At 46.4% G+C, this 24,699-nt stretch overlaps 4 protein-coding genes across 6 annotated transcripts; 1 reads left to right on the top strand and 3 right to left on the bottom strand.

The window, feature by feature from the left end:
• Positions 1-4,309: 4,309 nt before the first annotated feature.
• Positions 4,310-9,093, top strand: birc2 (baculoviral IAP repeat containing 2). Of its 3 annotated transcripts, XM_068743986.1 has the most exons (13): positions 4,310-4,898; positions 4,995-5,275; positions 5,702-6,004; positions 6,098-6,377; positions 6,797-6,896; positions 7,033-7,111; positions 7,203-7,251; positions 7,387-7,404; positions 7,501-7,629; positions 7,727-7,825; positions 8,237-8,392; positions 8,536-8,577; positions 8,663-9,093. In XM_068743986.1, exons 1-13 carry the CDS (start codon positions 4,487-4,489, stop codon positions 8,854-8,856), a joined length of 2,142 nt encoding a protein of 713 aa, XP_068600087.1. In that variant the 5' UTR covers positions 4,310-4,486; the 3' UTR covers positions 8,857-9,093. The 3 variants fall into 3 exon arrangements, with proteins under 3 accessions (XP_068600087.1, XP_068600086.1, XP_068600085.1); XM_068743985.1 differs by lacking the exon at positions 7,387-7,404 and having other exon boundaries at positions 7,405-7,629; XM_068743984.1 differs by having other exon boundaries at positions 7,387-7,629.
• A 270-nt stretch (positions 9,094-9,363) lies between these two features.
• rpl23a (ribosomal protein L23a) lies at positions 9,364-11,399 on the bottom strand. Its single transcript, XM_068743987.1, has 5 exons — positions 11,330-11,399; positions 10,286-10,466; positions 9,891-10,067; positions 9,609-9,678; positions 9,364-9,421 (listed from the first exon to the last, which is right to left on the bottom strand). The coding sequence occupies exons 1-5, from the start codon at positions 11,397-11,399 to the stop codon at positions 9,407-9,409; spliced, it is 513 nt and encodes a 170-aa protein (XP_068600088.1). The 3' UTR covers positions 9,364-9,406.
• Positions 11,400-12,023: 624 nt separating this feature from the next.
• ddx52 (DEAD (Asp-Glu-Ala-Asp) box polypeptide 52) lies at positions 12,024-15,970 on the bottom strand. Its single transcript, XM_068744727.1, has 14 exons — positions 15,884-15,970; positions 15,437-15,671; positions 15,152-15,285; positions 14,875-15,060; positions 14,652-14,795; positions 14,452-14,563; positions 14,296-14,368; positions 13,811-14,014; positions 13,623-13,713; positions 13,382-13,504; positions 13,129-13,279; positions 12,884-12,959; positions 12,573-12,644; positions 12,024-12,449 (listed from the first exon to the last, which is right to left on the bottom strand). Exons 1-14 carry the CDS (start codon positions 15,968-15,970, stop codon positions 12,242-12,244), a joined length of 1,896 nt encoding a protein of 631 aa, XP_068600828.1. The 3' UTR covers positions 12,024-12,241.
• A 566-nt stretch (positions 15,971-16,536) lies between these two features.
• Positions 16,537-24,577, bottom strand: heatr6 (HEAT repeat containing 6). Its single transcript, XM_068744319.1, has 20 exons — positions 24,281-24,577; positions 23,757-23,864; positions 23,512-23,652; positions 23,305-23,420; positions 23,025-23,139; positions 22,855-22,950; positions 22,599-22,757; positions 22,303-22,529; positions 22,027-22,201; positions 21,734-21,940; positions 21,274-21,373; positions 20,806-21,185; positions 20,606-20,728; positions 20,414-20,500; positions 20,125-20,259; positions 19,906-20,028; positions 19,703-19,827; positions 19,400-19,496; positions 19,043-19,247; positions 16,537-18,132 (listed from the first exon to the last, which is right to left on the bottom strand). Exons 1-20 carry the CDS (start codon positions 24,575-24,577, stop codon positions 17,561-17,563), a joined length of 3,588 nt encoding a protein of 1,195 aa, XP_068600420.1. The 3' UTR covers positions 16,537-17,560.
• Between the last annotated feature and the right edge of the window lie 122 nt (positions 24,578-24,699).

Raw genomic sequence — 24,699 nt, 5'->3', positions numbered from 1 at the left:
AATGAAGAGTCAGGGCTAAGAGGGATGAATCAAAGAAGCCATCGACATTAACAACATTGATTCCCTAATTCAGAAAAAACATCTGTATCGCTTTAACGCGGGGGCATCAGGGAGCGAGGAAACGCCCTTGTGCTGAAGCAACATTTAAAATACCCACAAGGCAAAAACATTTATTACCGTGTTACAACTAACCAGTGTGGAAAACAGACGGATAACTCTAAAACAAAATTGCTGAATTCAAATTAAGTTGATAATTAAAGATCATTGGACATTGGGAAACAAGTAAGGCCCTTTCAAAAGCCACCACGTTTAGAGACACGAAAGTTAGTCCCGCCTTGTAGCGGTGTCTTAACTCTGGACACTGAAGTCCATCTTTTACAGTGCAGAAGGACGATGGACGATGTCTGCAGTAAAATGAGCATGCGTTCGGTTCAGTTGAATGAAATCCAGCCCGATGCAGGGTTTCCTCTAGGACTCTTATTTGAAGCCAGAAACTAAGACTGCACTGTTTATATTTCCTTCAGCAATATACATAATATCTGTTATTTTTCTCCTGCCACGTTTACTGTGTATTCTGGAATGCCTACCCACCTCAGCAATGAAACACTCCAGGAAACCCCCCCACCCCAGCCTTGCTTTTAAAATCACCTTTTTGGAGGTGTGGTGTTCATACTTTGTGTTGTTGTTTTGAAGTGTTCCTATATTATCCTGCCCACTACAGCATCGTGTCTCAACTTTATTAACTGCAATATGTTTTATAGTTATTACAGTTCGTAGTGGTGTTTTGTGTATCAGTGCTGATGCAGCGTTGGGCTAATTGGCTGCTACCTGCGAGATAGAGCTGTGTTATCCCCATTCCCAGTATTGATCGGATACGTTCCCAAAAGCATCCCCTTTTCTACATTTATTCCTTCATTGGAATCATGTTTATTTCTCCATGGAAAGACATTAACTGCATCTGCGAAGTGTTAGCCCCATACCTACTATGCATCTAACCTTGGCAGTTTTGGTGACCATTTTTTAATTTATATTAGATTTTTTTTTTGCCCCCCCCAGATGAACTTTTCTTACCATTTCAGGCACCCACTGATTTCTCTTCATTTCCAGAATCAATCAGCAGACCTTTGAAACACGGCAAGGTTAAATCATTATCCGCTGTGAACAGGCTTGGCAAAAATTGACTTGTAGAATCTACAATGCATCACCACACGATGATGATAATGGGATTGGTTTAACTCGACATACACAAGCAAGGTCGGGGCTGTAATCCTTTAACATATCTCCGATTCAGTGTCATGACGATATTATGTGTTGCCCTGCAGAGTTATCATTTTCTCTCAGTCCATTTTTCCTGCTAAAAGCCGCCTATTAGTGACGTACTAATTACAGATGCTGTGTTCTGGTGTGTTTCGTTCTAACGGCAGGCGCTACAAAATGATCTGCAAAAGGCAATCATCGATGTGGGAGGCTCTTTACTGCTCTGTGTTTCTTTTACTATAAGTATATAGCCTGGGTTGTTTATGCAGTGCATTTATATTTTATCTGAATTTGAAGCTATTCATTTTTGATGAGAGTGTTTCATCTAACCATCTTATTTTTCACAGAATGCATAAATGGTTCGAGGCGTTATTCAAATCATCCTCTAATGAAGAGCAGTGTCACCTGTTTTCTTTTGTAAATTAAAGTACCATTGTCCTGTACACATAATGCAACACACTATGACCTGTTATTATTTATCTTAGCATGCATGACACTTGCTATGTATGTTACATATAATGTTGTTTATTATTATATTTACAGAGAGTTTGGAGGGAGTCACACTTGTTTTGTACCTTTTTATGCATGTGCTTAATATAAATGTATTTCTCTCACTATATCACTCACTCACTCTCATCATTTTAAAGGACTTTCTGTTTAATAAACCTTGAAATACACGTGCCAAGTACTACTTTCTTGTGATGTGATGCGTATGACTCATTATTTTTAATGGACAGTTTTTCTAATTTCTTCATATTTCCTTTACATTTATAAAATCTAGACATGCATAATAGTAGTGCAAAGAATCCTGCACCCATGACATAAAACTTGGAAGTTACTGATGTGAAGAACATGTATTTTCACTGCATGTAAAAATACATGTTTCTATCTTTTTTTTTTTTGTGATTCTTCATCTTTAGTAAACTAGAATTGTTATGTGCATCCTTTACATCCCCATTGCTGATTCACCAGCTTCATCATTATCAACAGAGTCGTCTGCCGCCTGCCCCGAACTAAACTCCATTTTCGGCTACTCGCTAATTAAGCATTATGTGTTTCCCATTACTGAGAAAAATCCATGATCAAAGCATGTTGAATCAAAGTGGAACAAGTGTCAAAAACTAATCAGCAATAGAGTGGAGCAAGAATGAGCAAAAAGCACTCAGAACTGGAAAGCGTGGTTTGCAGGGGGCGTGGTTTAAGGAAATACCCCAGTAGAGTAGTAAGTAGAGTAGTAGAGTAGTAGAGTTCACCGGACACAACCACGCACCAGCAAGCCGTCCATGTAAGTAGCGTTTCTTGAATAAAAAATAAATATATACTTTTTAATTGTACTGCTTTGTTTTCATAATTTCTCCATCGCCTTAACTTTATCAAACGTATTTTTTTTAAACGATTGATATTTTTTTGCTTTAGGTGGAATGAAGTATAAATTAATGAAGTATAGTTGTAATAGTGTATAGAAATATTTTTTTTATCGAACATGAGTTCCTCAAATCCATAGAAAGTATAAATGTATGCATCTATATTTGTTTTCTATGTATTGTTATTTGTGTATTTATTTATTTATTTTAAACTGTAGGCCTTTACATTTTTAATCTATGAGTACATTTTTCTGTTCCGGTTTCGTTTACTGGTAACTTGGCAACAGGAGGCGGTGACCGACGTCACCTGATCCGTACCGGATGTTGGGACTTTCCGTTCGGAGTCGGACCGGATCGCGAAGCGGTGAGTGAAACAGGCCCTGCTTCGTGAAGCGTCGTCGTCTCGTCGGTTTAGAGACGGCTTCGTGCTTCTACGTAGATTAGTGTGACTGCTGTTAGCTCCAGCTAGCTAGCTAACGTTATATGACAAGCTAGTTTCCGTAGGGCTTTAGGTTTATTTCTACTTCGATGTTTTTTTGCAAATGTTAAATGCTGTGTTTTATTTACTATATAATAATACTACTACATTGTACTCTATATTTTCATCATCGTTTAAAACCATGAACCTATTACTAATAGTAAACGGCATAGCCGACCTTAAACGTATTTCACCATAATATCTAGGCTCGTGCTAAAACCGGAAGTGCGTGAATAATCCCGTGCTCGCATTTGTGGCGTGCGCGTGCCAGGAAAGTACCTAACGTTACTCGCTAGTATCGCCAGGTGGTTGTAACTTTACCACGTGTAGTTCCGAAAAATGATTACGTTGAATGGGTTAATGATTGGCAGCTTGATCAATGGGGAAAGAGGATCGGAAGTTACAACATGACGTCACCGGACAACATGACGTCACCTGCTATTGTTCGTGCCGTCGGGGTTCGGCTCGACGCTGTTTACAACATTTGAGGGATTCCTTGTGACGATCAGGTGGCTTTATGTCTGGACTCTGGATGACACATGGATAACTACTGAGTGTGCATTATGGGAAATGTAGGATTCGGTGAAATAAACTAATATGAATTCATCACTATAATTCAAAATGGTAATTCCCTTCACTGGCACCTGCTGTGTAATTATTCAGCAAAGGATAATGTCAGTGCTTGATCTTTATATTTCAATGTTTCTTCCCAGTCTTTCACTTTCATTTTTATACGACCTACATTTAGTACAAATTTACACTCAAACCATTCTATCGTATTTATTTGGTACTGTGTTAAAATGGCATTTAGATTTTGTATTTAGTTAAATTATTAAGTACCGGTACTATATAATCTAGTAGTCCTCCTCCTGCATTGTGTCTTTATTTATACTTGAGTCTGATAGACCTGACGTGAAGAGTTTGTACGTTTTTAGCTTTGTTTTCTCATTTTGCGCTTGTTCATCATTTCTTTCCCCTCAGGTTCTGCTGTTATCCGTTATCTCCACCCAGGGAGGATTCACATTTTCTAATTGACTTTAATATATTCAACTATGGACACTTAGACACCTCGAAAGGGATGTCCTAGAAGGGGGGAGGGTTTTGAGAACACAAACCCTTGGTCTTTGTGTGTGTGTGTGTGTGTGTGTGTGTGCCTGCTTGATACATTTATTTATGTCATAATGTTTATATTCGTACGTAATCACAAGTCGACAGTTTTAAATAATCGTTTATATTTGTCTGTAACAAATATAAACGACAAAGTGTATGCTGATCCTGGTTGATAGACCGCAGCGCCATTTAATGGTTATTGATTTGAAGATGCGTTTTAATATGTCATTGGACATATTGTCTCTGCGCAGAATGGGTTCTGTTGGACACAATTAAAATGCCTCTGCGTGAGGAATCGAGACGTTGGAGGACAAGCATGGCGGACGAGTCCTTGTTCACCTCAGGCAGCCTGAATCCTCGGGACGATGGTTTCAGGGTTCGTCATGTTTCTCTTTCAGTCTCGCTCGCCTCCGGTCGTCTCCGTTTCCTTCTGATTCTTTTCTGTAAAATGAGTTGTCCCTCCTCTGTGGTCCCTGAGTGTGTGTGTGTGTGTGTGCGTGTGTGTGTGTGTGTGAAGCAAGACCTTGGGTTTTCTCAAACCCCTCTTCCTTTAAAGGACATCCTTTTTGCCTTTTACATTAACATAAAAAAAAAAATGGAAACGATTCTCCAACTTAAAAACAACCAGTTTTTGATCGGGCTATCTCGCAGTGGGCCCCCACCCGACCTGCAGTACGATAACTCCTCTGGTATTAAATCCCTTTATTTGTCAGATATAAGATTTTATTTTTTGTTTTCTGCATTCTGAGCTCAAGGGAATTTGACGATGGCACTTTCATCGACAGAGCTCTTCCGCATCTCTACTTTCGCCCGATTCCCATCTTCGGGAGTCACAGAACGAAGCCTGGCGAGGGCGGGCTGGTTCTACACCGGCGTGGGCGACCGGGTTCAGTGTTTCAAGTGTAACGTGACGGCAGACGGCTGGCTGGCTGGGGACTGTCCCGCAGAGAAGCACAGACAGCTCTCTCCTTCCTGCTCCTTCGTCCAGAGCCTCCCGTCGACAGCCAACCTGCTCTCCTCCTCTCACTCGGCCTTCTCCCCTCTCCGCATTGCTCCAGCAATTCCGGTAAGATCAAATAAGTGATCCACGCATTTATACGTTTTGGATTTTTTTTTTTTTTTTATAAGATATATCTGCTGAAGTGTATACATCTACGGACTACAACGTGGATACATTGTACTTTTTTGTTTATTTTATTTGTCCTTTATTTAATTTTTATTTTTTTCTCTTATTGGTGATACATTTTATTTTCTTATAATATGTATGTATATTGTTTTTGTTCATTATTTTAGTTCATTATTTGCTCATTAATATCTACCTACATACTCGTCTCAGATGCTTTTTTTGTTCCGATAAAAAAAAAAAAAAAGTTCAAAAAACAAATAAGTGAGCCATAAATTAAATGGCAGTGTTTCTTACGATATAAAATCTTGTGACTGTTTTGAGCATTTTTAACAGTTTATATTTGAAATACTTCACGTTTCCTTGCAGCTCTCTGGACCAGGCCCGGCCGCTCCAAACCCAGCAGCCAATCAAGGGGACGAGGCAGTGGGCTACCTGAACCCGGGCTTCTCTGCGCCGCCGCCCTCCAGCCCGCTTAGCTCTCGTGGCGTCGAGGACATGTCCCACCAGAGACCAGCGTGCAACAATCCCAGCATGCGCAGGGAGCAGGACCGCCTGGACTCCTTCCACCCCTGGACGCTCTCAATCATAACTCCCGCCGAGCTTGCCAAGGCGGGCTTCTACTACCTGGGCCAAGGCGATCGAGTGGCCTGCTTCAGCTGTGGAGGACAGGTGCGCGTCGTCCCTGGGATGGACGTTCAGGTTGTGTTTGTTTGAAGTTTGTTTCGCTGGACTGGACAAAAAATGTTTTCTATGCGTTTGCAGTTGAGTAACTGGGAACCGGGAGACAGAGCGGTGTCCGAACACCAGAGGCATTATCCAAACTGTCGTTTCGTACGGGGTGACAGAACCGACAACGTGTCCCTGGGGGGGGCTTCATCTGGAGGATTGGCTTGTCAGCTGTCTACAGGAGCCCCCACGCTCAGCAACGTGTCCAACCCCGCTATGCAGCAGAGCGATGAGAGGCTCCTCACCTTCGTGAACTGGCCAACTCGTATTCCCGTACGGCCCGAGCAGCTGGCTAAAGCCGGCTTCTACTACGTAGGTGAGAGAAAGATCAACGAGGCATCGTTACTCGATGAACTTGAGCTTGTTGTGCTTTGGCTCGGTGGCCAAACTGGTCGATTAAGGTAGGTTCGAAAACATTGAAAATAAAAATACCTTTTGAAAATAATGTTATTTTTCTTTACAGTGAATACCTTTTTTTTTTTCTTTAAAAAATAAAATTCATGATTCAAAAGGCCCTGAAATTCTCTAAATTCTGGGTTTCCCCCCTCGGCTAGTTTGCATTTCACCAGGAAAGTCCCGACTGAAGTTATACAGAAAAAAGTATCAAATGAAAATGGGAAACAAAGATTCCGATTTCAGTAAAGCTTCTCACAATTTCAGTTTTTTTATTATTATTAAATTTCTCTGAAACCCTGCCAAACCATTCTTGTCACTGACCCCCCCCCCCCCTTTAAGGTCGAAATGATGATGTCAAGTGTTTCTGCTGCGATGGAGGTCTGCGCTGCTGGGAATCTGGAGACGACCCTTGGGTGGAGCACGCTAAATGGTTCCCCCGGTAAATCATTCTCAAGTTTTACTGCTTAATTTTCCAATGAAATACATCCAAGGAGGGTGGAGACACCTCGTCATCTGTGAACGTGCGGAGGACGGCTGACGTGAATGAGAACTGGATTTCTTTGATCTGATTGCAGTTGTGAGTATTTACTCCAAGAGAAGGGACAGGAGTTCGTTCACCAGATCCAGGCTCGCTTCCCCCGGCTGTTTGAGCAGGTCGGTGTCGCGTGCTGAACGTTTGCTTGTTTCGAACGTCCAGCTGAGAGCGAGTCTTTAAAAAAACAATACAAATCATTTTTCTCTAAAGCTTTTAGCGAATGGAGACGTCAGCTCCAGAGAGTTTGTGGATCCGCCTGGTGAGTAGAATCAGACGGTTGTATTCTTGCTTTGGCGCACGGAGCTGTGTGTTATGTAAACACACGCCGATTAGAAACTACAAAACGCGCTCAGTGGGAGCTCACCCAGCCTGACGGCTACTCCATCTTCCTTAGTTGTCCATCTTGGTCCAGGTGAGGAGCGGTCTGAGGATGCGGTTATGATGAACACGCCTGTGATTAAGTCTGCCTTAGAGATGGGCTTTGAGCGTGGTCTTGTCAAACAAACAGTCCAGAGTAAGATCCTGACCAGCGGAGAGAACTACAGAACCGTCCAAGAGCTGGTTTCAGACCTGCTGAGCGCGGAGGACCAGAAAAGGGAAGAGGAGCGGGAGATGCTGGCCGAGGCGATGGCGTCAGGTACAGCTGGTGGTGAAAATACGGAAGACTTGGTATAAACCATGAGCATGAATTCTGGTTCTAGATGCACTTTGACTGTTCTTTTTGTTCCCTTCAGATGGCTTCACCTTTGTGAAGAGACACCAGGCGGCATTGATCCAGCGCCTGAAGAGTGTGGAGCCAGTGTTGGAGCACTTAAGAGAGCAAAATGTGTTGAGTAAGTTTCTTTTTTTTCCCTGCATAATTAATCAGCTTTTTAGTTTTCTTAACCTTCAAATCTAACATTTCTAATCACGGACGAGAAGCTAACATCAATGCTCTCACGAGCTTCTCCGCCATGATCCTGCATGTTTTTATTTTCAGAAATCCGTTTCCCATTCACTGCTTTGTCACTTAATGTTCGCTCTTTAAACACCACAGATGTCTCGTTTTATTACATACAAGAAAACACATTTTTAGCCAACTTGCCCCTAAAGAATCTCTGAATTATTAGTCCTTCAGGCAAGAAGGACCATTTAATTCAATGGTAGTCTTCTTTCCATGTTGTCTTTGCACAACTGTAAGGCCGTTTAACAAGCAATGGATTGACGTCGTTCCCTTGCGTTAACTTGTGATTCGTTCTCCACAGCCACCGAGGAGTACAGCGGCCTGAAGGCTCAGACCTCGGCCCAGCAGCAAACCGCCCGGCTGATCGAGCTCATCCTCACCAAGGGCAACGCCGCAGCCGAGGTCTTCCGTAACTGGATCCAGAAGAACGACGTCCATCTGCTTCGAGATCTCATGGGTACCTAACCTTCGTTACGGCCATTTAAGATCATTACGTCGGATTAGGCAACCACGGTGCCATAACTGGCAAAACAAAGCCCAGAGCAGGTGCAGCCTGCGTGTTAGGAATATATTTGATCTAACGACATGTCTCATTCTCAGCTCAGTCAAATGAAGCTGCGTCACCGAGCCAAGACCTTTCAGGTAAAGACTCACCGGAGCATGAAGAACTCTCCCCCCGCCAGTTCTGTCTGCTTTGAAATGCTTAACTCAATTGTTTTTATTTTAGATCTCCCCATGGAGGAGCAGCTGCGGCGCCTGCAGGAGGAGCGTACCTGCAAGGTGTGCATGGACAAAGAGGTCAACATCGTCTTCATCCCCTGTGGGCACCTGGTGGTGTGTAAAGAGTGCGCACCGTCGCTGCGAAAGTGCCCGATCTGCAGAGGCCTGGTGAAAGGCACGGTCCGGACCTTCCTCTCATAACCGGGGAGGTCGAGCTGATCACGCTACAAAGAGCAGGAAGGTCGATGTGCAGTTTGTGCCCCGTTGAAGGGGATCCCACTTAATGTCTACGCGTATCTTTAGCAGTAAAGCACGGCGTTTTGTTTTTAGACTGAAAAATCTGAATTCTATACAATTAGCCTGTACTGTATTATAACGTTTGTATTAGTGTGAAGGTCATTAAGCTTCTTGAAATAAAGTTACTACAGGTTGATCGTTCTGCTGTTGTGAGGACTCGAGTTGTCAGCAAGGTTTGTAGGCTGCGGATTAAACAATTACAAGTGCAGCATTTAATGTCACGTGCACAGCCTTTCACAAGTACTCACTTTGGCACAGTACAAAAACACATCCGCAATATTTCTACGTTTGCACGACAGATGTGATGAAAAGGTTCTACAAGAACCGACAAGCTTTCCATGTTCTAAAAAATATAAATACAAATTAACTGAATGTATTTGCGAGTAAACACAAATCAAACCAACGACAGAATTGATTATACAAATATTTATTTCCCCCCCGTCTCAGCTGCCGTTTAGATGATGCCAATCTGTGAAGAACGTTACATTAATTACACAACGTTCGTTTACAGTAAATACCGCTGTGCCTGTATTATCTGGCATCAGTGGTTCCTTTGAATGCATCACAGACATTCAGATCTAATACATTTTACATCACTTGCACAGGATTTAACATTTTTGTAAGGAAACGGAAACCCTTTAATACTTGTGACCCACCTTGTTTGCAACGTCCAACGCATCGTAATCCGGTGCGAGACGAACGTACGCCTTCTTCTCACCGTCCGGCCTGAACGACAGAAGAGACACAATATTTACTCTTAGAATTATCAGGGACTGATTAAAGTGTCTTTTCAGAGAGCATCAGAAACGATATTAATCTTTCAGAGATTTCTCTAAATCATTTATTGCACCAGAATATTTTTACCGATGGAAAGACCCATTCAAAAGTGTTTGCACTCATCGATCACCAATCAAAGGTCCATCTTGAAAGACTCCTACCTGATGAGGGTGTTCACTTTGGCGACGTCGATGTCGTACAGCTTCTTGACTGCGTGTTTGATCTGGTGTTTGTTTGCCTTGACGTCCACGATGAACACGAGAGTGTTGTTGTCCTCAATCTTCTTCATCGCCGACTCCGTTGTCAAGGGGAATTTGATGATGGCATAGTGATCCAGCCTAAAGGAGGAAAACGATCACTTTAAATCAGGCTAAATCCTGATTCTCCAGCTCACGCCTTTGACCATTGTTCACTACGAACGATCTTCAGTTGGGTACATCAGTATTCTGTAAAGCTGGAATCACGGTTTATTTTCATACTTTGATCGCTGTTACCATCATGTGCACCCGGTTCAACCCCCGCCTTGATCTGAATCAATGCAGCCAGCGTAACTCACTTGTTCCTGCGAGGGGCGCTCTTCCGCGGGTACTTGGGTTGCCTGCGGAGACGAAGGGTCTTAGGGCGCCGGAAGGTGGGAGAAGTCCTGATCTTCTTCTTCCTCTGACTGTGCACACCCTTGAGCACGGCCTTCTTGGCCTTCAGAGCCTTTGACTTGGCCTCAGTCTTGGCAGGGACAGCTGACAGAAACGGAACATGAGATCACCCATCATTCATTTAACAGGGCACACGACACCTGGCTCATTACAGAGAACACTGCAATCCCCGTTTCAATCATTCGACATTCCATTTAATCACCTACATTAAAGCCGGCGTTGCTGCTTATAGTTGACTCAAGTGTGTGTGTGCATGTTGAGAAACATTATGTCTGCATTGCTGAAACTAACACAAATTTACTTCTATATGAGATGTTGACATCCGTGTTCCTAGAGGGAAAGGCCTAGTTCAGGGCTGTCAGCCCTGCCCGGCGGAGGGCCGAGAGGCTGCAGGTTTTCCTTCCAGCCGGTTTATAAGTCTACTTTACCCAATCCTCGCATTTGCGTTACATCGCCGCTGCTGTAAAACGTCCCCGAAATAACTCGTTTCTAGTTTTATACAGGTCCAACCTGCCTGCTAACTGTCACGTGTACATACTGAGACTACTGAAGGCAGCTAATGCTAACATTACTAAAAACGGCTAATGCTAGCATCACTAAAAACATAACGGCTAATGCAGTGACACGACGCACCTAACGCGACTGGAACGTCACCATGGTGAACAGGGTACTTATTAACTGTAAAAGAACAACCTAAAACCTGTAAATAGACATTTTAGTCCACCGTCGTTAAAGCTAACGTGCTAATCCTGGTTTAGCATCATGCTACATGCCGGGGGACACTGAACGCCTTATTTTATGTACTTACGGCGTTCAGAGCATACATCATATATTATTTAAACTCTGGCCACTTCACGTTAACATTTCGTGTTCATATGATTAACCCCAGAGCCTTTATTTATGAAAATTGGACGACATATTCATTCAAAAATATTACAATGACGAACCTTCCTTCTTCATCTTCGGTGCCATGTTGAGAAAGGGAGACCGCACGGGGTTTACCGGAGTATAATGCATGGGCGAGATCTCACAACGGATATATCGCGATACTCAAGGAAACTACGCATTATTTTAACAAATTTAACAAATAAATAATTTTATTTATTTTCCAAGATTTGATAACGTAAAAAACGTCACCTCTTTGATGAGAAGCCAATTTGAACCGATTTGATTCACCACAAAGTCGCGTTTTCACAAGTTCAGAAGAAAAGCAGAAGTAAACGCAGTTAGTTTGTGAGAAATAGCTTGATCCATAACCCTAAGCAAGAACATGATTTTAATGAGCACACAAGCAAGAATGGAAGCAAATGAAGTTTGAGAAAACAGTTTCCTGTGTATTCTTTGCAGGAAAATGTTTTTTTGTAAATAATCCTCCCTGCACAGAAGACATCAATACAACTAAGACTTTGTTTATGGCTACAAACTGCAGCTCCCACTAATCCTACATATAGCATCGTACTGTTATAGGTTAGCAACACATACAAAACAAGCTAGAAATGATTTGCATGTTAACATGGTACCGGGACATAATGTAATTAAGACATTTTAATAGTTTGCTCATGTCATAAGTAGCAATTTTTTTATATATTAAACAGAATATAGACAAGAAACAAGAGTTATACAAAAGTTTATTCATACCGATATTACAAAACGCAAATGTAAATATAGCATATTTCACATCAGTTTGCTTGAAGCACTCTATTCCTTTTGTGGGTTATTTCTCACCCGCCTTTTCCTGATTCTGGAGAGAGCAAAACGTTTTAAACCAAAAAGTTTAACTTTGTGCACCACATTTTCACTTTGACTTTGCTCTAGAGGAACTTGATTTGGTCCTCTTTTGGTTTTCTTTGGGTTTTTTGTTATTTCTTGCTCTTGTTCTTCAGCTCCTGGCCTTTGGATTTCTTGTCACCTTTTTGCGGCTGCTGTGCCGTCGGAGTTTCACTTTGCTGTTTTTCTTCTTTCTGTCCCTTTAGACTTGCTCTTCCCTTCTTCTTCATTAAGAAACGAGGCGTTGTGCAAATGGTGCCTCGTTTGGGAGGTCTCTTCTCAAGTCTCCGCTTTGCTTTGCTGAAAACAAATCACACACACAGGTGGTCCTGTTTCAACCATGTTTCTGAAACTAAAGCTACCAAGAGAAATAAACAATGCAACTATTTGGTGACCTTCGTCATCATTCTATGTCTCCTTTACCTGTGAATCTTCTTGAAGCCAATCATGTAGTCAGGTACAGGACAACCAGCTTGTTTTATGACGTTTGCAATGCTGTTAAAAATAAATTCAAGTGCACATAATAATAGTAAAAAAAATATCAGAAACACTTCAATATCAGGTGTATAAACATCTTTGATATAACAAGGGGAACAAGCAAGGTTTGCTGAAACAGGTATGTGTGAAAGACATGAAACTATTGCTAGTCCACCCGATGACTTTTATGGAACCTGAAATCTGCTGTCACTACTTCATTCCACCGTCTCACACAAAAGCAAGGCGCATCCCTGTACCTGCGCAGCAGTGGTTTGTCATTCTCCGTGAAGAAGGTGACGGCCCTCCCCTCATGTCCAGCTCGACCGGTCCGACCTGATGACGCCAGGAAACCGACACAAAACGGTCAGAAGAAGCACATCTTGGTTTTTGTACACAACAGCTTTGTTTCTTTGTTCTTCTTCTTCTTTACTTTGATCCAATATCTAATCAGATTATGGCTTCTTGCTGTGAAACGACGGATTATAAAACAAAAAAAACCAACCGATCCGGTGAATGTACTCCACAGCGCTGGTCGGGAAATCGTAGTTCAGGACAAGGTTGACTCCTTTGAAGTCGATTCCTCTGGCGAGCAGAGCCGTGCAGATCAAAACCCAAATCTTACCGGAGCGAAAACTGTTGACGACATTGTCCCTCTGAAAGCACGGAGGAGGAGGAAGAGGAGGAGGATAAACATGACGCTCCTTCACGCGGGACTCGCGTAACGCGCCGTGCATCGTGTGAGCAGATGAGCGCACCTGCTGCTGCGTGCGATCAGCGTGGATCGCGTCGACATTGATCCCTTCGTACACCAGCTCATGGAAAAGCTCCCGAGCTCGTTCGATCGACTGCACGAACACCAGCATGGGAGGCAGGAAGCCCTAAAAAGAAGGAGATTCTTTCATTGAAGGCCGATAAGTTTCCCCCTAAATAGCGACGGCTGTCAGACACCACGTTGATTTTTGGATTCTACTTCGGCGTGTCCTTCACACGCTTTACCTTTTTAACGATGTCCCTCAGGGCCAACAGTTTGCCGCTCTCTGTCCCGACAAAGAGCAGCTCTTGCTCCACGGTCTCGACCGCCGCGTTCCTGAGGGGATGACGAGAAGGAGGTTTGCAGCGTGAGAGAAGGGTCATCTGAATTCACCGAAGAACGGAGATGAGCCGGCTGCACGGTCGCCGCTCGCCTGTGTCCGATGTTGACGGAGACCAGGTTGTCGAGGTTCAGGCGGCACCACTGCTCTACGTCCGGCGTGCAGGTGGCGCTGAAGAAAGCCCTGCGCACCTTGGAGCCGGAACAGGCCAGGAAAATGGTGGCGAGCTGCTCCCTGAAGCCCGTCTTGCCGTCCTCAAACAGCTTGTCGGACTCATCGACGACCAGCCACTCAACACTGGCGTGAAACAAGAGAACAGACAAATCTGGTAAATAAGAACAGACGACTGGTCGAGGGGAGCGTCCCGTTCATTTAGAGATCTTAATCAGCTGCCTTGAATTAATTCTTTATTGACATCTTATATTGTAGGTTTGTGTAAAGGTGTCTCTAACCCCCCCCCCCCCCCCCCCCCCCCCATTTGAATTAGATTTACTATTCCAGAATTTTCTGAATGCAAATACAACTCATGCAAGAAATCTTTACAAAAACAAACGCGGGGAGCTGCTCGTTGGTTTTACCTGCCGAGGTCGAGGGCGGGAGGATCCTGCTTGAGGAGGAAAATGACTCTGTTTGGAGTACTGACAAGAATATCTGCAACAGAGAGCAGCAGCGGTAATGGCGACGTGAAGGCCTCTCGTGTTTCTCCTCTTCAGAAAAGCTTTTCCTGCTCTCACCGTATTTCTTGTTCGACTTTGGTCCATATTTCTTGGCTGCCAGAGAGGCTTTGTCGATCTTGTGGACTCTGAATCCAAGACCGTCCGATAGGCGGAGCAGCTCCCTGTAGGTCTGATCGAAAAACACAATCAAGAAACACCGATCAAGAGTACGATGAAAGTCTGTCGTAAAACAGGTGGGCTGGTAAACGGGCGCGTACCTGACTGGCCAGCTCTCTGGTCGGGGAGATGATCACGGCCCTGAAGCCCAGGTTGGCCGGCTGCTGCAAGCTGGCGAGCAGCGGGAGACAGAACGCCAAAGTCTTTCCCGATCCCGTGGGAGCACAGGCGAGCAGCTCCCGGCCCTGAGGCAGAAATCAGTCGCGTGAAAATCCCCACGAAGCCCAACTCTACAAACACCAGCGAATTAGCGTCGGTACGCACGTGCATCATGAGCGGTATCGCCTGCATCTGCACGGCCGTCGGCGAGCTCAGCCCAGCGTCCGCGAGGTTCCGGAGGACGCGGGGGTCGAGACGATACTCGGACTGGAGCTCCTCGAATGAGCACACGGGGTCAGGGAGGTCGCAGCCATGGACGTTTATGCGATGCCGAGCGCGAACGCGATTAACCTGGAACCAAGAGGAATACGTAACGTCTACCAAAAACCAAAAGAACTGCCTAAAATGTTATTCGTCGATGAGTTTGCGAATCTTTGAGGACCTTTTCCTGGTGAAGGTGCTTCAGCCTTTTCAAAGAAAACGTTTCCTTCTCTCCGCTCGGGGGGTTTCGGATCGTTCCGTCCGATGACGAGGTCCAGGCGAAGCCGCTTCCAGCGCTGAGCGTCCTGCCGCCGGCTTTCGACAGAAGACGCGCCATCACACCCATTACAAAGTGACCTTTCATGTAACTTGTGTATCGTGGATAAAACGAGGCTAACGGCTCGACATTAATCAATACATTAATTACAAGGACCGCAGTCACCGTTAATAAGGCAGAGATCTTCACCTTCCTCCTCCACCACGACCCCTTTAGTCTTTCTCTTTTTCATCCTCGCGTCTGACTCCGCCTCCTTTTTCTTCCTTTTGCCTCCACCTTTACTTCCCTCCTCATCTACCCGGCGTCCATCCTCATCCTCCGATCCTGGACGGCTGCTCTGAGCTTCATCGATTGCCCCCGTGCCAAAATAATCGATCACGGCTCGAGGATCCGAGGACTCGTCCACTCCCTGTGATCTGACAATCTGTAAAAACCAGTGTATAAATCGGTGCCATTTAATCTCACGTCCTGTGTTGTCCCATTCCTCTTTACTCAGGTCGTGAGGAGCGATATCAAAAGCTCCGAAATAAAAACATTTCAGACTAGCATACACCGGGGCTAGCCAAAATACTTGAACCTGCGGTGTGGATCGATATTCTCACTCAGCACGTCATCGCTTACTTATATTACGTTTACCTTAAACCGGGCTGCATCTTGACCAAACCTCTTCAAGTCAAATTTAGCTCCAGCACCGAGTTTCCGAAACAAATCGAAGGAGTCCATGATTGTTACGGCGTGGTCTGACCCGATCCAGGCATGAGTAATCAATCAACATCCGCATCGTCCATGATTGTTACGGCGTGGTCTGACCCGATCCAGGCATGAGTAATCAATCAACATCCGCATCGTCCATGATTGTTACGGCGTGGGGCTGATTCGATCCAGGCATGAGTAATCAATCAACATCCGCATCGTCCATCGGCAGCTCGTCTCCGGTTGACAACGCGTGTACTGGCGCCCCCTGCTGGTTGGATTTAGTGCTTCTGTCTTGTGGAACTGCCTCAACCTGATAATAATAGAAGAAATTAGCGGTATCGTGTTTTAGCTTCGGCCTTTCTTTCAAAAAAAAAAAATCCTCAAAAGTCAAATTACTTGAAATTTTCCATCTTAAGCAAGTCCAACCAAACAGTCATGATTTATCAGTTACCGTATCAGAGCTATCTATAGAGCTAATTTAAATAATAACCATCTCATAAGTCATATGAAACCCTGATGACTCCGGTCCTCAGATACCCGGTTAGTGTTCGTTTTCCCCAGAAACTGCACAAAGACAAAAATGTCAGGTTTCAGCAAATCACAAGGTTTATTGAAAAGACGGGATGAAATTCATCCTAAACTCTGCCGCGGGTTCGTTCAGTCATCATCCAATCATCGTAGAACAAAGAGTCTAATCTACTTTAAGAACTTCCCGTGTTTCTGGGAGGCTCTGGTCACCCAAATCTCATCTCCTCCATCAATGCGGAATGACCCTGGCATGTTTCGAGTATCTATCGGCTGGTTTCTGCTACCCGGGGTGAACACTCTGACATTCCAGACTAACACCTTATCACCCAGAGACCTTGAGTGCGTGAGGAACAGACCATTCCGTGTTTAAAACATGAGAACATGCAGAATCATAAGTCCAAGTGACCCGACTCCATTACACAGCGGAACAGTGAACGAACCTTTAAAGCAGTCGTGTATAAAATGACTACATGATTATGTCTTAATGTATATAGATCATTGATGTGACTAAATAAATATCTTCACTTGGGTTGTGATCATTGGCTGTCAGGAAGGCAGAGGTCGAATTTGCTGCGATGAGGCGATTGTTGAGTCACTCTTGCTGGAAAACACTTGAAAATATGTTGGTTCAAATTACACTGCTTAAATGATTTAGTTGAAAGTGACGTGAGATTAATCCCACAAAATAGGCTCGGAATTTTTTTTTCCCCCATTTGTATAAAAAAAAAAAAATCCTTTTGCGAACACCAGATGTGCTAAGAAAGTGTCTTAATCTATACAAAGTGACAGATTTCATGATTTGTCTACCCTAAATCCCACTTCTCCATCTTTCTGAACGGAACTGCTTCCGAACCGAATGATTCCATCGTCATTGTAAAGAAACGTTCATTGTGGTCGGCGCAGTGCGTCACTTGCTCCAGACACAGCGCCAGGACTTTGATTTTGGTTGTGCCTTTACAGATGTGCCTTCCATTCAGTTTCCTACAAGCTGAAACACCTGAGCGCATAACTCCTATAATTTAGAGCTAAAATGCTCTAATCATGAACAGAGAGAAGCAGACGCCTGACGCCTACTTGTAAAATAATTATTTACAGCTCCTCACAGGTCTTGAGCAAGTCTTCCAGGAAACGCACCACCGCCTCCATGCCCCTCTCCTCCTCTGCCTGCCACTCTCCTTCAGCTTTTAACCCCTTCAGTCGGAGCACAAGCTGCTGCAGACCCCCAACTCTCTGCTGGGGGGTGAAACGCTCCTCTCCAACATCTTTCTCTTCCTCGTCTTCCCTTTGTATTTCCTTTGCCCCGACATAATTGATTAAATGCTCTTTGATGCCAATCCCCTCTTCCCCAGACAAGGACTCCCCGAGAGAGGGCATGTCCTGTGATTGGCTGACACCGAGCAGGTGTAGGAGAGCTTGTGAAAGAGTGCGTCGCAAACTGGCGCTGAAGCGATACTCCAAGAAGTCGTTCGCGTCTTCGGTGTTGTCCAGCGGCGTGGCCAGGGAACGCCACACGTGGCTGAACTGCTCCGTGTCCCCGTAGCAGCTGCGACGGTTGGGGACCGCCAGCGCAGCGGCGGATTTGATCCGCACCTTGAAGTTCGTACAGGACGTGACAACATGGCAGAGGGAGGAGAACGCGTCACGAGACCACGGGGCCGAGTCTGAGCGGGAGAAGAAACAGAAATGAACCGTTAGGGCTTGACATACGAGCAAAAACGATGCGATGTTCCCACTTTAGAATCCATCCCATCAGCTCGGGAAATAGATGAAGAATGTTTTCTGAGAAAAATCTAGAAGCCTTGTCTGTGAGAAATCCCACCCAGTCAGTGGGTCCAAGTTCAACTCTTAACCGAGGAAATCCCTGAAGAGCAAAAAGGGAGCTAAAATGTTCTCGGCGTCTTTATACACCAACCGTGAAAAGTAAACGTGAATCAGAGTTTTTAACTCATTTTTGAATCCATAAATGGGGCTTTCAATGTTTAAAATGTAATACAGTATTTGTTCCCAACGTCAATCTGGATCCGATCCCGATTAAATTCGGGGGTGAGAGAGCCCCCCCCCCCCCCCCCCAAATGACTGTCAAATTCTATTAACATTGGTCAATAATCAACCGGGATATTGAGGAACATATTTTGAAGCTCCATTGACTGCAATGTTAACAAAAATGTCCAACTGATCCAGAATCTCTTCTGGATCGTCACCAAAATGCAATCATCTGTTCCTGGTAACATTCCTGCAAAGTTCATCAAGATCCGTCCAGAACGTTTTGAGTTATCTTGCTAACAGACGGACGGACAAACGAAGGTCGGCGATTACACACCCTCCGTCTCGGCGGAGGAAATAAATAACGAACACATGAGTGGACAGGAAAACGTTGAATATGTTCCAATTCTGAACCGAAGAATTGCAAAAACCTCTTCGATGAAACGTCTTCGAGCATTTCCTCCAAGTCCAGCTGACTTTATTCAACACAGAGAATCTCCTCAGACGGACAGGTGGAGTTCATGTCTCTGAACAGAGGAGAGAAGCTACGATACAGCCCAGGGGAGCGAGCTGGGGCTAAACACCTACCGAGCGCCAGCGCTGGGTTTCTGAAGGCGTTTCCCAATGCGCAGCAGGCATTCCATCGGACTTTCATGATGGCGTCCGATTGGATAGCCTTAACCAGAGCGTGGACAGCTTCTTCCAGCGGACGTCGGAACACAGATCGAGTCACCTGACTCTGACGCAGGAAATGAAGCAGATTCCCGAGTGTTCGCACCGCGTTGTACTTCACCTAAAAGGGATTTGGAGGGAGGAAGATCCTGTCATTTCCTCTTCACCAGATACATGCATTTTGAAATGACATCAAAACAGGACAAAATCTGGTTAGTGTTGACAAATCTGAGTGCGTCCTGGCCTTGTGGGACAAAATGCGTCCGTCCTCACCTTGTCTTTGTCGGAAGTTGCTCGAGTGGCTTTGTGCAGCATCTTGAGTAGCAGCATGTCTGAGATCTCTTCTTGGAATTCCAGGCCGATATTCTGCCTGGAAAAAAAACAACAGGAGAAAGAAAGGAAATAAAAAAAAAAAGAAGCAAAATCTCTTAACATCAGACCTTGAAAAATATAGATGAACAGAATAAAAGAAAATTCTTATTTTAAAAATCACCTCTTAGTTGCTAACAAAGAAATACAGTCACCGTTCATCTGATGTTTATTGTGTAGGAAAAGGGTGCAGCCATGTTTTCTTACATGTTCACAATAAGAGTGTCTGTGAGGTTGCCCAGGCACCAGGAAGCCTTGAAACGAACATTTCGACTAGGATCCTCTAGAGCAGCCAGGAGAGCGTTGGCTGTATCTGCCAAAAACATCACATCCTGGGGGGGGAGAGGAAAAACCCTGTATAACATCTCCTTGTGGGTCAGAAACATGCGTCTGTGTGTTCGGTGCCTAACCTCTCCCAGACAAGGGAACATTACGTAGAGTCCCAGAGCCCCGACGGCCGCCGTCCTCACCAGACACTTATCGCTGTAGGCCAGCCCCAGCAGCACGGTGATGCACATCAGCTTGGTCTTTTCCTTTTAAAAAAACAACAACAACAACAACAACAACACATGTGCTGCTCTGCATTGAATGAATAAAAACAAACGCCGTCAAACCAGAGTGTAACTCACAGGTAACTGGCTGAACACCTGCGGCAGGATGGAGGCGAGCGTGTCGCACGCGCTCGCCTGCACCATCCAATGCTCGCCGTTCTGCAGCACTCGGTTCAGGGGACCACTCAAGATATCGGACCAAAACATCAGAACCTAGATAAGGGTGATGTGAGAAAGCAACACACTGAAATAATATTAGTTTACTGAACTTTAAACTGTGCATTAGCTCACAAACAGCAATAGGAACAAAAGAATACGCATTTAAAACAGATTCCCTAAATACGGAAAAAAGACCGTCTGTACTCACTTGACTCTCGGGGACCCTCAAGTCTTCAGGCACGTTGTTTTCCGCTTTGTACTGCTGCAGGATCGCTGTCCCCAGCTCTTCCAGTAACTAAAAGCGGGGAAAAAGACGCAGTGAACTTCCAAAAATGTACACTTTCATTATCTGTACTGTGAAATTGTGAATATTGGAGCGAGCGAGACGCTCGGGTGCTACCTTTGTTCCATGCAGCTGTATGGAGGGGTCCGTCTCCCCCAGGCATCGGGTCGACACCTGCACTACTTCAAACAGATGTGCTTGGACGATGGAGAAGTAGCCGCGCACCAGGCGGGACATGACCTGGAGCACACAGGAAGCACTTCACACGCACGCCGTGGGAAACGACTTCTCTTCCGTCACTCTGTCTCACTAGTCACCTGTAGTGCCTCCACGCGAACAGAGGCGTGCTCGAGAGCAGCGCCCCCTCCGGCGCCCCGCCCCTCGCCGTCTGATTGGTCCTCTCCAGGATGAGTCACCAGCGACACACAAAACCGAATCAGCCACGGGACGGAACGGACCTCCTGCTCCCCTGGTGTGGGGGGGGCACAGGGGGAGTTTGTGCAGGAGGCCTTCTGGGACGGAGCGAGCGGCGTGCCAGAGGGCGAGGTTCCCAAATCTCTTTTCCTCCAGCTGAGAGGCGACTCAGCGCCGCTACTGCCCTCTGGCTGCTGGAGGAGGAGCTGTATCTCAGGCAGCGGCGCCTGAGTCATCACCAGAGCCCCATAAAGTGTCAGAACGGCCACGCGGACGTTCACGTCTACAGACGGGGAGGAGTTTCATTTGAAAAACATTCCATTAAAGAGGTTTTCTTAACTGTGTGTGCATTGCGCAGCTCTACTACAGACCTCTGTGTCGCACAAGGGGACGCATCTGCTTCCAGAGGGGGCCGAGGAGGCCCGGTCTGAGACGGTGGTAGGGGGCCACCGTCACCAAGTGGGCCAGACACTAACGGACATGCAGAGGGTGCACCGGGTCATTTTTAGCAACACATTTACGGGTCTCATTTCATCAGGTAAAAGATTTTAATATCAATGTGACACAATATTAATTGATATCTTTGCTAGAATCGAACCTAGAATCGAACCAAAGGTTCAGCAGCCGATATTCTCGGTCGGGTCAGAGGACTAGCGTCTTCTCTACTCTGCCCTTAAGATGTCCAATGTCTAAATGTGCATCTGTGAGACCCAACCGATATCAGGACTCCCTGGAACAGCCAAGAGGAAATCAAAAGAAGAATTCTTGCCAAAAATGTCGTCTGGGAATAAGGAGAGAAAACGGAAGCGGCATCGAGGAGACGCGACGGACCTTTATGACCTGTGTGAGCGTCTGAGGGGAGCTCTCCGCCATCACCGCCAGGCTGAGATCTCTGTGCAGCTCTCTGACAGCGGCGGCCAGCGTGAAGGAGAGCGGGGTGTAAGACGTTCGGGGCGACGCCGTATCTTCAGCCACGGCCAAGAACTGACGGGAGCCCTCCAGCATGGCCGACAGCACCTGAAGTGCACACAGACGCACCTGGAGGGGGGAGGGGGGGGGCAGACAAACGTTACGGTCGTGCACGTCGAGGAGGACTGCAAGCAGGACAGCGGGAGTTCCCGTACCTTCGGCGAGGAGTCCTTCAATATAACGGTGACGAGAGTGAGCGGCGGCGGCCCCCCAGAAGGAGAGTCGGGGATGAAGGAGGACCAGTAGCCGTACAAAGTCCTCTTCTCCAGACCTCTCACCAACGACAGCAGAGAGAGCAGCGCTCCCTGACGCACACGGCCTTGGCGAAACCTGAAGAAAGAAAGAACAGGATGGAGTAAACGCAACCTCCGACGGGCGCACGCGAAGAAGCTTCAGGGTTCGTATGTGAACCAGGATGAACCAGGATGAACCTTAATTTATTCTGCGCACTGCCCTCCGAGTCAGAAATCTCAGAGTCAGAACTGATTCTTTTCCAGGAGGGATACAGGAAGGGCGCCGAGCCTTTCGTCTCCCCTTCTCCTTTCACTCCCTTCTGCGGCGAAGGTCGTGCCACCTGATCATCCTCCTCTTCGTCATTTCCTCTGCTCTCCTCAGGGCTTGTCTTTTTCCCCTTCCCTCTAGATTTCTTCTTTTTATTCTGAGGAAAGACATTAAAAATGTTAATTTGACTTTGAAGCGGTCCTCAGTGGCAGACGACACGTCGTACCCCGGAGGTTTTCCCTGGCAGGGTGGCATCTTTCGGTGGTGCCGAGGGGGCGTCGTCAGGTTGCGGTGTGGCGAAACACTCGTACTGAGGAAGAGGAGTTGGGTAAAGCACAGGCGGCCACTCAACGCTCACACCGGGAGCTCCCATGAACATGAACCTCTACAGGAAACACGCACAACACAAAACGTCTGGGTGGAAAACAAAAAAAAAAACAACAACGTGGCAAACGAAACTAAAACATTCTACAATTCCGTACCTTAAGTAAAGCCAGCGTAGACCCGAGATCCTCCCCTGCGGACCTCGACTTTTCACAGAAGCAGAACTGGAGCCCCTTCAGGGCCGCCTTGATCAGCTGGACAGAGACCACAAAGGGCGGTTAAAGTCTGCTTTGACAGTTCCCACACACACACGCACACACACACACACCAGGCAGTAGAAGAGCTCATCGGTGTCGGCAGGTCTGGGTGACTGCAGCGTGTTCAGGAAGATCTCGAGACACGTGCTCCTGAGATGGTCGTCTAACGGCGGCTTGCCAGGCATCCTGGAGGAAAACAGGCGGAGCAAAAAACAGCCGACCAGTGTTGAGGGGAACTAAGGACCCGGGCGACTGAAGCTAAATCCTTACAGACGGCAGACGGTGTCGCACCTTAAAGGCAAATGTGCAACTTTAAGTACTTTGAACATCTTTGTGTAAAATAAAACTCACTTGAGACAGACGTTAGCCAAACAGGTGAGAGCGACTTGGCGTAGCTCGATGTTCGGCTGGGATGGAGAACTGTACCGCCGGAGGACTCCGTCTTCATCTAGCAAGTCGCCAAGGTGCTGTGGGGACGAACAAAAAAAACCCTAATCTTAATCGAAATATTCAGGATTGACGCGGTGCGGCACAATTCCACAGCGCGCACGCGTCTACCTGGCGGCACCGGCAGCCATTTCCATAAGCTAGGGTGGCGATCGCCAGGAGGATGTCCGAGTGCGTCCACGCGCCGCACGCCTTCAACGCGCCGGCGGTGTAGCTCAGCAGCCCGTCCAGCATCTTCTCATCCATGATTATCTTCAGCAACAGCGAGGAGAGGGAACTCAGAGGACACAGAATAGATGCTGCAGGTAGGTAGAGCACGCGTTTGAGCTCTAGCGCTACGTTAGCGTGACCGTTACCCTGAGCTGCGTGAGTAGGCGATGAACCAGCTGGCAGAGTTTCACCACTAGATGCTCTTGACTCAGCGGCACGAGTGAGCTGACGTGTTTCAGCAGGCTGCACACGTCCTGCGAGGGAAGAGGGGAGGGTCAGCGCGGCCGGGAACGGCGCTCAACCGCGAAGGAGACCCAAACGATCCCGGATAGGAACGTCAGGCTGTTCAGGGAGGTTAAGGAGTCACAAGGTGGCGCTCTGGGCTCTCTCCCGGCGTGTTCAGCACCATCAGATTGGATTTCTCACCCCTCAACGTCCTGTAATAATCCTTCAAATAGACTTCTGCGAGCGAAAAAGCATGAAAAGCAGCAACTCAACCAGGAAGTGGAGGCGGTCAGACATCTTCCTCATCCTCATTAATACATCTCTTTTATCTTGTAACTTGTACTTGTTTTATGCTTCCCCATTGATCATTCTTTCTGACATGCAGTTAAACAATATGTTATATATATATATAGTTTCTATTAAAACACGCTTTAGTGTGCGTCACCTCTGATTTGATGTTGCTGTTGGCCTCAAACGTTCTGTTGTAGTTCTCGGACAGCAGCTTGTCCAGCAGCAGGTTGAGCTCCTCTCTCAGCTGGCCCGATCCTGCGCGCAGGGATCTCAGCTTCGCAGCGCAGCGGGCGAAGTTCATCTCCGCGTCCGACAGACAGCCGAGCCGCCGGCCGGCCGCCCCGTGCGGAGCGAACACGAAGTCTTCCGCGGACCGAGGCGCCGGAGGAAAAGCAGAGCCATAGCGACGGTCCGCTCGGAATGGGGTAAACGCTGCTGTCTGGCCGGCCATGTTTTTTTTTTTTGAACTCGGAAGTACATCAAAAACGTGAGAGTCATTACTGGCAGCTGGAACAGGAAGAGGAATGACGTCACGTGACCCTGCGCGGCGCGCGCGCTTCTGCGACGCCATTA

This window comes from Brachionichthys hirsutus, chromosome 10 (genome assembly GCF_040956055.1).
Source record: "Brachionichthys hirsutus isolate HB-005 chromosome 10, CSIRO-AGI_Bhir_v1, whole genome shotgun sequence".
Lineage (NCBI taxonomy): Eukaryota > Metazoa > Chordata > Actinopteri > Lophiiformes > Brachionichthyidae > Brachionichthys > Brachionichthys hirsutus.
The sequence above is the reverse complement of the archived record's forward strand: the minus strand, read 5'-3'. Positions and strand labels throughout refer to the sequence as shown.